This window comes from Mobula hypostoma, chromosome 9, assembly GCF_963921235.1.
Source record: "Mobula hypostoma chromosome 9, sMobHyp1.1, whole genome shotgun sequence".
Lineage (NCBI taxonomy): Eukaryota > Metazoa > Chordata > Chondrichthyes > Myliobatiformes > Myliobatidae > Mobula > Mobula hypostoma.
In genome coordinates this window covers 130,280,560-130,294,003 of record NC_086105.1, presented here as the reverse complement: position 1 = coordinate 130,294,003, position 13,444 = coordinate 130,280,560, and the positions used below count along the sequence as shown (strand labels likewise).

General features: G+C 42.9%; 1 protein-coding gene across 12 annotated transcripts in view; it reads right to left on the bottom strand.

Annotated features, from left to right (window-relative positions):
- rhbdl1 (rhomboid, veinlet-like 1 (Drosophila)) overlaps positions 1–13,444 on the bottom strand; it is a 248,693-nt gene that overhangs the window by 78,979 nt on the left and 156,270 nt on the right. For all 12 annotated transcript variants that reach the window (XM_063059151.1, XM_063059150.1, XM_063059156.1 and 9 more), the window contains one exon: positions 9,981–10,129. In XM_063059151.1, coding sequence (XP_062915221.1) covers positions 9,981–10,129 — 149 coding nt within the window. The remainder of the gene's footprint in view (positions 1–9,980; positions 10,130–13,444) is intronic.

The following is a 13,444-nucleotide window of genomic DNA, read 5'->3' as shown; positions in this document are numbered from 1 at the left end:
ACTGTAGTGACCTGTGATAACTACAGGATGCTTCTTGTGTCTGGAACAACCACAAGTGCAGGAAGTGTCATCAGCCAGGGAAGTCTGAATCCATGTTTATGAAAGTAGATCATAAGCTGATTTTGCCACAGTGATGCACATCTGGACCAACAATGATATAGGCAATATTGGGCAGACGTAAAGAGATTAAGAAGCAGGACTTTGAGAATATTACTGAGGCCATGTGCTTGTGATCACAGTAATAGAAGAGAACCTGCAGGAGAAGGAACTTAGAAGAAACCTGGTTTCAGTGATCAGCACAAGCTGGATAAGCTACATTTCAACATATCTTGATTCAACACCTTCATGGGGTTGAAGTATTTACTAATGCTTTGGAAAGAACTTGGTCTAATCTGTAAAGGAAATGGACAAAGGGAGGCAGCTTTACAAAGAAATGAAAATGTTTAAAGAATAGATTGAGAGGAAACAAAAGTCCTGAATCCCAAACAATAAATGACATATGGCTGAGATAAAAGTGAAATTTACATTATACATGTGTAGACATATTAAGGAAGAAAAATAAAGTTGGTGAGTGGGAAAGATAAAGAAAAGAAAATTTCTAAGGAGGGTAGAAAAGGAGACTAGGGATTGGAGCGATAATGTGCTATGTAATCATGGACAGAGTTCAGAAACAATACAGATAACATTACATTAATGAACATATTTTGCAATGGGAAGATTACTGAGGAGCAATTTTTCAGGGATGTTACAGAAAATACAAGAACTGAAGAGTAATAAATTTTGGGTGACCATCAATTCTACAAAATCTGGGCATCAATACAATAAGTAGCAAAGAGGGCAGAGAATTTCTAAGAAAAACAAACCACTGAAAACCTCAGCAGGTCTGGTAGCATTTCTATACAGAGTAAAACAAACTTAATATTTCAGCTCAATGATCTTTCATCAGTACTTAGAGAAGTTATAACTACAACACATTTTTAGTTTCAGAGGTGTTACGTAACCGTCAACAATGAATATTAATCGAGACAGGTTTTATGAAAACAACCAAACATTTATTAAACACATATAAGCGATAAGGGAAAAAAAAACAAAGGAAAACTTTAACCAGAGGTTAACCAGGTACGCAGCCGTTCATCGACTCCACTCAGCTCTGGTTCTTAAAGCGTTAAATGTGGAAACAGTTCTTAAAGCGATACAGTCAGATATAGTTCTTAAAGCGATACCTTTGAAAGTCCAACAGTTTTACGCATTCAATTGGGAGAGACTTCTCTGGAGAAAGATTTCTTCACCGACGCTCCTTTACTGCTGGTTCTGTCCACAGGATTCCCGATGCCAAAAATAAACAGTTTAAATCAACTGACTTTCAATTCCTTTAGAGAGAGAGCCTTGTTGCATGAACTCATTGCGCTATCACAAAAGTTATCTCAATGCAGGTTCTCTTCAACGAAGACTCAATAAGGTCGATCCTTTATTAAACTGCCAAACGATGCCGACTTCTCTCGATCATTCACTTCGATGAATTCTTCACTCTCCCTTCAAAACTGTCGGAATTGAGTAAATTGGCACTTCCAGCCACAAATTTCCAGTTCAAATGCAATATCTTGTAAGAGAACGGTGCGTCACAAAAACAAACACGCAACAGAAACGGAGGCACAACACATTCTACCTGGAAATCTACAAACTCAAAAACCTACTGCGTCACCTGAGTCGATCCTTATATAGTCAAGGGGCACATGTCATCACATGACCTCACATCGGCGGGAAAATCACATCAGTGTCCTCCAAAAGACCATTACATCATCCTCACAAAAAAACGGATCTCCTTGAGCATGTAACAGAGGAAAGAATAGAAACAAAGTGTGGAGACCAGGAGAAACTGAATGATGCAAAGGGGAATGGTGCTGACTGAGAGAGAATGTGAAAGCTTGTTAATTGGAGCTAATCTGTCTGGATGATATGTAAACATTAAAAAGATGAAGGAGGAGTAAGGAGAGAAATAAACATGCTAGAACTATGTGGTACAAAGATTGCAGCTGGTAGAAACCCGAATTAATAGGGAATGCTGGAAATACGCAGGTTAGCAGCACTTGCAGAGAGATAAAACTTGAGTTAATGTTACAGGTTGATGAATTTTCTTCATTAATGTATAGCAATGAGATTATTGAATTCATCGTAAAATCCTGATGGTTGTAATATACCTAGTTGGAAGATGAATTACTGCTCCTCAAGTTTACATGGGGTTTAATTGGAACAGGGGAATAAGCAAAGACAGAGTATTCATGGTGGGAGAGAGATGGAGAATTAAAATAACAGGCTAAGTTGTAGACAGAGAGAAGGTGCTCTGCAAAGCAGTCAACCAACTTGTATTTAGTATTTACCTAGGGTAGAGCGAACACCTCGTGAACATTGAATATAATGCAAGAAATTGGAAGCTGTACAACTGAATCCTGAAAGAGTATTTTCTCCAGGATGGTGGGAAGGGAGAAGATAAAAAGATGGTAGTTGTATTTATCAAAGCTGCGTGACAGGGTGCCATGAGAAGGGGAATGGATGTTAATGGAAATGGAAGAGTACACTAGGGGTTGCAAAGTGAATGCTGAAAGAAGGGGAGGAGGGAAATTGTGTTTGGTGGTAGCAATAACATTGAAAGTGGCAGGAGATTGAATGTGAAGGGAAAAGTTATTAAAATCTTACTCTGGATTCTATTTTCCACATTTTTGCGCTCTAAGAAAGGAGAGGTGGTCAGAGCAGAAGTATGAGAAATGAAAGAGTTTGTTCAGAACTTTCTTGATTAGGTGGATTCTGACCCAAAGGAGGCATTACTGAATTTGAAGTAGAAAATGACATGGCGCTAAGGGGTTATTTAAGGAATAATGATCAGAGCATTGTAAATTTTAGACTACCTTTGTATACAAATAAGAAATAATCCATAATACATGATTTAAATGGAAGGAGGTGCTTGTTTAAATGGATTGAAAATATTTTTCTGTTGATTGGAAAATCGAAAGATTAGGTGTATTAAACTGCAAACAAACAACACGAGTCTTTCAAGTGAAGAGGCCCCTGTATCGTCTAGGTACATTAATATAAGGGGGAAGAGTTATCAATAAAAAGGAGAGGTCTGTGCATGATGAACTGGAAAATAAGTGAGAAAGCCTGTAAAGTTTAACAAATTTTAACTCATCTAATACAGTATCTCAATTTTTACTGTAACATCAGCAGCACCATTCTTCGATAAAAATCTGGGTTGTGCCTTGTACTGCTGTTCAGGTTTGTTCCGTAATTTCCAATGCCCGTGCCTCCTCCTGCTGTTACTATTCTTACAGCTAGTTATGATTTTTGGATTCTCTTTTATCTTTGCTGTCAAGTCTGTTCTCATAATCTCTCCTCACATCTCCGATTCCTGCATTCACTACTGCTCTGATATTTCTCTATTCTGTTTGGTTCTCGCTTGCATTTTCAACCTGACATCTGCCATACTCCACCATTTTCTGCTTCATCGTATTTGCTTTCTCATTCATCACCTGTTTCCTGTTAACTTACCTTTCTCTCTTGTAAGAATATATCTAGATTATTGCATGAATAATCGTCCTTTTAAAAGATAGATTATGTATATTTTTTCCCAATCTTTGATTCAATTTTTCCTGCCAAATGTGTGTTAATCTTAAATAAACTCTTTCCCATTTAAGTATTGCGACTATAGACTTTTCCTTATCTCTTTCCATAGCCAATCAAACCCTTTAATGCAATGGTCATTGTTACCGAAATGTCCCTAATATCCCAAATCCACACATCATTCCCATTTGACTATCTTGATCTGAAAAGGTTAGAAGGATGAACACAGAAAATGCAGGCTACACACACAAAATGCTGGAGGAACTCAGCAGGTCAAGCAGCATCCGTGGAAATGAATAAACAGTCGACATTTCTGGTCAAGATCTTCCTTCAGGACTGACACAGGCTAGTCAGTTTAACCTTGACAGTGTGAAAGCAGCCAGAAATAACAATCCTATGCAAAATTAATAGTCATTTGAACAAGTGTGGATCAATAAGGGGAAGTCAGCACAAATTTGTTAAAGACAACTTGTATTTAACTAACTTAAATGTTTTTCATGAAGTATCAAAAATGGTTGGTGACGAGCTTCCACAGGCGCTTGTCATATTATCTTTATTATGTTTCTGAAGTTTGGGAATGAAGGAGGGGTGACTGTGTAGATACGACATTGACTTATGGTCAGGAAGCAAAAAGTAAAGATGACTGAAGATAGTTTTTAAAGGTATTTCTGGAGATTGGTACCTCAACAATTGCTTTTTTGGTACAGATTAAGGCCTTGAACTTCTGACAATTTGCAGATTATACAAAATTTGGACATATACTAAACAGTGAGAAAGAGTGATAAAGTTCTGGTAGAATACATAGATAAACGTTTAGCATATAAAGTGCAAATCTTGAATATTCATAAATTATTGAAAGCAGAAGTAGTTGAAAAATTGTTAAGATGTTATGTGGGGCCCTGGACTGTGTAAGTAAAGACACCAAAAAAAAATAGAAGTTTATGGAAGTAGTTAATTTACAGTTGTACTGATGACCAATGATGGCCATTGTGGTTATGGAAGCAAGTGAATAGCAACAGAAGATCTACGAGAATGGTGCAAGATGATAGACTTTAGTTATTTGGATGCCTAGAAAAAGGATGAATTGCTCTCCTTGGAGAAGGAAGATTGAGAAGAAATTTGATGCGTGTTACAACCACAACGGGTTTACACAATCAATAAAACAAAACTTCTTGAATTGAAGAAAGTTAAAAATGAGACAAAAATACTTAGAGATTAGCAAAAAAAAACAAAAGGAGAGGTTGTGGCAGCTTGCCCATGCGGCGAGCGAACCAGCTCCAGCAGTCGCGGGCGAGTCCGCAGTCAGCAACAACCGAGAGGGCTCTGAGTACGGGGCAGACCTCGGCCCAGAAGCCGACGTCACTTCCGCACCGCAAAGAGTGGGGGATGCTGGGAGCAGGCACTTACGCGCGTGCGGATTGAAAAGAGTAAACAGTTCAACCAGACCCTGCTCGAGTCAGTGCATTGCTTTCACTTGTTGCGTATCAGCACGACCACATTGGTGACCCCGACGGTCCAACGGCATTTGGACCCAGCATGAACAACTGGGCTCTGCAGAATACAGTTTCCCTTAAACTGCCAACCTTCTGGACCACTCAACCCCTGGTCTGGTTCGAGCAAGCAGACGCCCAGTTCCAGGTCAGGCAAATTGTCTCAGACACCACCAGGTATTACTACGTGGTGGGCGCCCTTGAACAGGAGACAGTGGGCCACATTATCGACTTTTTGCATCAGCCCCCGGCAACAGACAGGTACAAGGCACTCAAGGCCCTGTTAATCCGCACAGTTGGCCTCTCCTGCCGTGAACGGGCCGCGCGGTTACTGCATATGGACGGCCTGGGCGACTGCGCGCCATCAGCAATGATGAGCGACATGCCAGCACTGGCAGACGGCCATAAGCCTTGCCTGCTTTTTGAACAGATCTTCTTGGAACAAATGCCAGAAGACATCTGCCTCCTGCTAGCAGATGAAGACTTCAGAGACCTGAGCAGGGTGGCTGCCCGCGCGGATGTGCTTTGGCGCGCCAAACTAAATGGCGGAACCACCATCGAAATTAGTGCTGTGGCACGGCCGAAAGCCCAGCCCTCCCACACCCCAGCAGCGGAGCACGAAACACCCACACCAAGGGACGGCACCACTTCTGAGTCTTGGTGTTTTTATCATCAAAGGTGGGGTTCCGGGGCCCGCCACTGCCAACCACCATGCTCGTTCCAGGGAAACGCCAGGACCAGCCGTCGCTTATAGCTACGGCAGCTGGTCACCGTGATAGCCTCCTCTACATTTGGGACAAGCATTCCGGGCATAGATTCCTGGTGAACATGGGGGCGGAAATCAGTGTGCTACCCCCCCGAGCCATGATACCCGAACTAGAAGAACAGGACTGGAACTTACTGCAGCCAACAGCAGCACCATCTGCACCTACGGCACAAGAACCATCCCCTTGCAGTTAGTTTCCAGCCACTTTACATGGAGATTTACGCTGGCCGCAGTATCACAGCCATTGCTGGGTGCGGACTTCCTCCGCGCACACTGCCTGCTCGTGGATTTGAAGGGACAACGATTGGTCAATGCAAAAACGTTCCAGACTTTCTCCCTCAGTGAGGCCAGGTTCTCGGCCCCGCACCTGGACTCCGTCACTTATTCCGACAACGAGTTCGCCAGAGTGTTGTCGGAGTTTCCACCTATCATCACGCCGCAGTTTTCCTCAACAGACCCCAAGCACAGCGTGATGCACCACATCCCCACACAGGGACCTCCCCTTCATGCCCGGGCCCGCAGGCTACCACCCGACATCTCCGCCTTGCGAAAGAAGAATTCAAGAAGATGGAGGAGATGGGGATTGTGCGGTGTTCCGACAGCCCGTGGGCCTCCCCACTCCACATGGTGCCCAAGTCCGTGGGAGGGTGGAGACTGTGTGGCGACTATAGGAGTCTGAACGACGCCACTATGTCCGATCGCTATCCGGTACCACACATCCAGGACTTTACAGCCAACCTGCACGGGGCGCGCATCTTTTCGAAGATTGACCTGGTCCGAGGGTATCATCAGATCCCAGTCCACCCGGACGATGTACCCAAGACAGCCCTCATTACCCCCTTTGGCCTGTGCGAGTTCCTCAGGATGTCGTTCGGGCTGAAAAACACGGCGCAGACGTTCCAGTGCCTGATGGATGCAGTAGGGCGAGATCTGGACTTTCTGTTCATCTACCTGGATGACATACTTATCGCCAGCTGCTCCCGCCAGGAACATCTAGCACATCTACGCCTGCTCTGCTGCCGCCTAAGCGACTACGGCCTGGCTATCAACCCTGTCAAGTGCCAGTTTGGCCTACCCGCCATCGACTTCTTGGGACACCAGATCGACCGCCATGGAGCTGTGACCCTGCCGGCAAAAGTTGAAGCCATCCGCCAATTCGCCAGACCCAGCACTGTTAAAGGCCTGCAGGAGTTTGTTGGGATGGTTAACTTTTATCACCGTTTCCTGCCCTCAGCGGCCCAGATCATGCGGCCCCTTTTCAGCTAGATGTCCGGCAAGGTCAAAGAGGTCACCTGGACAGAGGTGGCGACGGCGACTTTTGAACAAGCCAAGAACATACCAGCAAACGCCACGCTCCTGGTCCACCCCTGGGTTGACACCCCCACTGCCCTCACTGTGGATGCCTCCGACGTGGCAGTTGGCAGCGTGCTCGAGCAGCTCATCGAAGGTCAGTGGAAGCCACTTGCTTTTTTCAGCCGGCACCTACGACCCCCGGAACTTAAGTACAGCAGTCTTGACAGGGAGCTGCTGGCCCTGTACCTTGCCATCCGGCACTTCAGGTATTTCCTGGAAGGGAGGGAGTTCGCAGTCTTCACAGACCACAAGCCCCTCACTTTTGCATTTGCCAAAGTGTCAGACCTGTGATTGGGCCGCCAGCAACGCCACCTGTCGTACATCTCGGAGTTTACCACCACGATCAAACACATATCCGGGAAGAGCAACGTGGTAGCCGACACGCTGTCACACACCTCCGTCCAATCAGTGCACTCTCTGTCTCCGGGGGTGGATTATGCGGTGTTAGCTAAGCGCAACGACTGGAGAGCGAGATGCCGGTGTGCTGAATGGCAGTCTCAGGACTCTGCCTCGAAGACATACCCATTGGGCCCGAAGGTAATGAGCTCCTTTGCGATGTGTCCACCGGGCAACCTCAGCCCATTGTCCTGACCGCTTGGAGGCACCACGTTTTCGACACCTTGCACGATTTAGCCCACCCTTCCATCCGGCTGATTGCAGACAGGTTTGTGTGGCACGGCCTACGCAAGCAGGTCAGGCACTGGGCCAGGACATGCACGCACTGTCAAACCTCCAACATGCAGAGGCACATGAGGGCCCCACTGCAACCCTCCCAGCCGACACATAGGAGGTTTGAACATGTCCACGTGGACATCGTCGGCCCACTGCCGGTTTCGAGAGGAGCGGGATACCTGTTCACCATGGTGGACAGGTTCACGAGGTGGCCGGAAGCTATCCCACTCGCTGACACGGCCACGGAGACATACGCCAGAGCCCTGATTACCACCTGGGTGGCACGGTTCAGACCCCCAGCCCACGTCACTTCAGACAGGGGTGTGCAGTTCACATCAGCTTTGTGGTCTGCACTGGCACAACTCCTCGGAACCCAGCTCCACCAAACGACTGCTTACCACCCACAGTCCAACAGCCTGGTGGAACGTTTCCACAGGCACTTGAAGTCAGCCCTGATGGCTCGCCTCTGACGGCCAGACTGGGTGGATGAACTCCCCGGGTGCTGCTTGGCATCCGCATGGCACCCAAGGAGGACCTGGCCGCATCATCGGCCGAATTTGTTTACGGTGCCCCGCTCACAGTTCCCGGTGAGTTTGTGCCAGCACCCCGTGGCCAGGAGGACACACCTACGGTGGTTCTAACTAAACTTCGGAGCAGCTTGGAACACTTGCCCCAGTCCCGACGTCCCATCACGGAACAAAACCCTCTTTCGTGCCCAAGGACCTACAACAGAGCAAATACGTTTTCGTTCACCGAGGCGCATACAGACCACCCCTGCAGTGACCATACGAAGGATCCTACAAGGTGGTGCGCCATAATGGGATGACCTGCGTTCTCGACATTGGCGGTCGTGAAGAGACTTTTACCATTGACCGTCTCAAACTGGCACATTTAGACCTTGAACGCCCGGTTGTGGTACCACCCCCACGACGACGAGGCCGGCCACCTAAAAGAACTGACAGTGTGCAAGCTGTGGACTCTGCACCTCCTAGTGCTGGTTCTTGGGGGGGGGGGTCATGTGGTGGCTCGCCCACGCAGCAAGCGAACCGGCTCCAGCAGTCGCAGGCGACTCTGCAGCCAGCGGCAACCGAGAGGGCTCTGAGTGTGGGGCAGACCTCGGCCCGGAAGCTGACGTCACTTCCGCCCTGCAAAGAGCGGGGGATGCTGGGGGCGGGGACTTAAGCGTGTGCGGATTGAAACAGTAAACAGTTCAACCAGACCCTGCTCAACTCAGTGTGTTGCTTTCACTCGTTGTGTATCAGCGCGACCACAAGGTATGGAAAATCTGTTGCATGCAACTATAAGTCTTGAATTGAACTGCACCACATCATAGGCTGGTGGAAGCAGATTCAATCATGGATTTCAAATAGAAATTTACAGAGAAATAACAATGAACAGGAAATAAATGGGTTGCTCTTTCTAAAATAATAAGAATGTGCTTGTAAAATTGTTATAGCTCTTTTTTGACTCTTAAGCTTTTGAATACAAACTTACGAATCCACCCATCTACATTTCCTTCCAGGCCATTTAATGATATATCTTAAACAGCAGAAATTCTCTGCGAAGCACTACTAGTTATGGACCTCCAAGTAGAATAAGTCCCATAATACCCATTGTCTTTCATGGGCAATTTATTAAGGCAATTCTGAATCCAAATGGGTAATTCACCGTGAATCCCATGCATCTTAATCTCCTGGATGTTCCTTCATGTGGGACCTCATCAAAACACTTACTAAAATCCATGTAAACAGCATCCATGGTTCTACCTTTCTTCAACAACCACCTTAAGTCACCTCCTCAAAAAAATACGATCAATATTGACAGAGATTATCTCCCTTATCTTCAATTAAAATGAAAATGGAGGATTTAAAATGGGCATTCTCCTATCAGTCACTAGAGTAATATCACTGCTCAATGTTAATATCTAGATAGTCTCTTGCTTGTTAGTTTCTAGTGACTCTCCTAGATTTTCTGGTGATCTGGTGTGTTTTATAATAGTTTTGATTGTAAATGTACATTCATCTGGCTAGAAACATAATAAAGGTATTCACTCGAAAGCTTGGAACAAAATCTGTCCAACCTACCCTGCATGCATAAACATATAGGTGAAGAATCTCCAGACGTGAGCTCGATGGCCAGGATGATATACCAGAGGACTCTTTATGTAGTCTGGATGGTAGGTCTGCAGAACCCACTTGTTTAGCATGGCCCCATAGCAGATAAATATAATAATCTGAAAGAGAAATATTATTCACATGGTTTCTCAACTCAGAAAGTCTCTATAAATCAAACCCCATATCTATGAAATCATAAAAGGGATATGACAAATTGGCAAAAATCAAATCCCCTGTATAAAAGATAAATTTAAATAAAAGTAAATGAAATAATTTGCAGTTTCATTAACTTTTTAAATTCTTTCCAAATTACATTATGTATTGCATTTCCCTTTGTGCTCTATTCCAGCTTTCAGAGTTATTAGGTCATATAGCAACTCACCCATGCTGACCCTGATGCTCAGCAAGTTAATCCCATTTGGCCCATTTCCCTCTTAACCCCTCCTCTGCAGGCACACACCAAATGTCTTTTAAATGTTTACTTCTTGGCCAGTTCATAAAAAGGAAGTAGTCTACACAGTCCAACACCCCGCGCCCTCCCCCCGCAACAAGCCTGCAAAATATAAAGCTCCTGGACTCAATTAATAACTACCTGCACACTTAGAGTAAAGCAAATGCTTTAACTAAATTCCTTTCTCAAGCTGTACTGACACAAACATGAGCCCATCATCTTATTTATTGCTCATGGAACCATGTTGTGCATTAATTGTCACATGCCACGTACAAAACAGAAAGGACAATGTTGATTTTGGGCAACATTGAACATGTGTTTCCTTTCAATGGAAATAAAAATGAAGGCAATTGTATAATATGCGGCAGATGAACCATTAAACTTATGGTGCACTATCATTCAAAATCAAATTAATCCTTCTGAAAGCCCCTTCAAAACATATTATGTGTTATAAAGTACTTTGAGAATTTCTGGGGTTGCAATCAAGTGCTTTGTAAAATCAACATTTTTCTGTTATCACATTGTTACAGAATTTTATTGCCATTCACCATCACTGACAATGCGAAAACAAATGCAAACTTGAGACTTCCATGTTCATACAAATGAAGAAGGAAATACCAAAGCTGCCGTCAGTAAATCCATCTCCATTCATATGTTGTGCTGTTTTGAAGAGGTTTCCATCATAATTAAATCAACTGAGTTGATATGTTCAGATATTTATGAATTCATCCTATGTTGATGTGTGAGAGTTTGTATTGAAAGCATAATCCATAATTATTCCATGGTCTAAACAAAAATGACTATGTACGTAGGTCTTAGATCCTCAGATGAAAGTATCTAAACATAATGAATCAAAGGTAATGTATAATATGCTGGTTCATCATTTTTCTTAATCATATTCATGTATTCTAGTCTTCAGTATTCTGAATATTTGTTTGTTTACTGAATGAGAATTTTTAAAGATGTGTATTTCTGCTTATCCCGCTTAACAATGTCAGAGCTGTGGTATGTGAGGAATGCCTGACTGAAAGAGGTATCAAAAATAGGTAAATTCAAAAGTAGGTAAATTGTGGACAGCTCTCTTCAAAGTCAGCAGCCAGTATATGAGGAAAATACGTCAAATGGTCCTAATCTACTAGAAATGAATTAGTTAGCAAATAATTTCAATAAACTGTTAATGCATTTCAATTCTTCTGTTCCACTTTCAATATATAGCATTTGGTTTAATATAGCCTGTAGACTGAAAACTCCTATGTTAATTGATATTTTAATAACAAAATAATGTTTTCAATACAGTATAAACAGAATTACATATCATAAATATAGCCATTCCAGATTGTAGGCAAAAGAAGTTTCATTCTAAATGAAATGAGTTTTTTGAATCTTGAATCTTGAATCTTGAATACTGATTTAAGATGAATAAATGTTATCCTTACTTATGCATTTTGGACTCTCTTTGAGTGCCATTCCCTCAACATATCCATATTATAGAAGGAACATATTATTAAAATGAATCTCAGTCGTTAAACCAGAAATAAGAAAACACACAGTTATTTTTCTTACCATTTTAGAGTGCTTTTAATAAAGTCTTCAACATAAAAGCAAGATTAAGTGATGAAATTTCATTTCAGTTTTAAAGCTTTCTTCATTATTATTTTATAATTTATTATATTTGGAATACTTAGGAATATTTTTTCCTGAGGAATTTATTATCTATTTATATTTATTTTTCAACCTTAAGGAGATCATAAGTTCATTAGGAAATATTCTGGCACCAATCATAGTTTCAATTACTTTATCCTTTGTTGTGCACACAGTATTCAATGTTTGCAGAGTTGTCAAGTTGGACAAGATTTTAGTTTATAGATAAGAAACAGAAATATTTCCAAATATGAAAAGTGAAAAGATTATTCAAACTTACATGATTTTACTTTTGTAATGTTATTCCTGCACAATTAATAAAAATTTCATTACTAAAAAACTGGAACAACACCTTCCAATTTTTTCTTATTTCCTTTCTACCCCCCACTGCAAAAACACTAAACCTGCATTAGCCCATGCACACCTCATTCAAATTTCTTTGCTAACAATCTGATTGTTTGAACTGGGAAAAGTTACTGCAAGGCAAGTAGCAACTTCTTGTATAAAAGAAATTCCTGTGCCTTCAACACTCTGTCATACATGATAGATTGTCAGCTATTAACCAAGTTATAAAGTTTCTCGCGCTCTCCGTGAAGAAAAGGAATCTTCCAGGATTTTACAATGACTCGAACATGAGGGACTTCACATAATCAACAATAGCCTGATTACTCATACACAGATGTAGGCTTCAATATGGATTTTGGAACTTTATGTGAAATGATAGCAAAAGATAAAGTGGCTGAGACCAGCCTTGACTGGGAGTGAATCAGTACCTTATTTCCTCATGCTACCTAGCTAACTAATTTCATTCCCAATCCATTTTATATTTAAAACACTGATGATATTTTTCTTTTACCTTTTTAAACAGAATAGTAAGATTTTAGAAATTTATGGAAATACCCTTTTGGGGTTAATTTCTGCTATTTGCTGTTATCAATACTGAGTTTAATCACGACCTGGTATAGAAACACAAATACCCATGACGAAGACATCAACAAAAAGTGGTGGACACAGTCTAATCCATCAGAGGAAAAGCTCTTCCCACCATTCAGCACATCTATAAGGCCGCTGGCCCGAGAAAGCAGCATCCATCATCAAGGACCTCTCCCTTCCAGCCCGTACTCTCTTCTTGTTGCTACCGTCAGGAAGGGATGTACAGGGGACTCAAGTCCCACACCACCACGTTCAGGAACAGTTATTACCCTTCAGCCATCAAGCTCATGCTCACCTCAACTCTGAACTGATTCCACAATTTATGGACTCATGTTCAAGGACCCTACAGCTCTGCTCTCAGTACTTCTTATTCACTTATTTTATATTTTTTATTCGCACAATTTGTCTA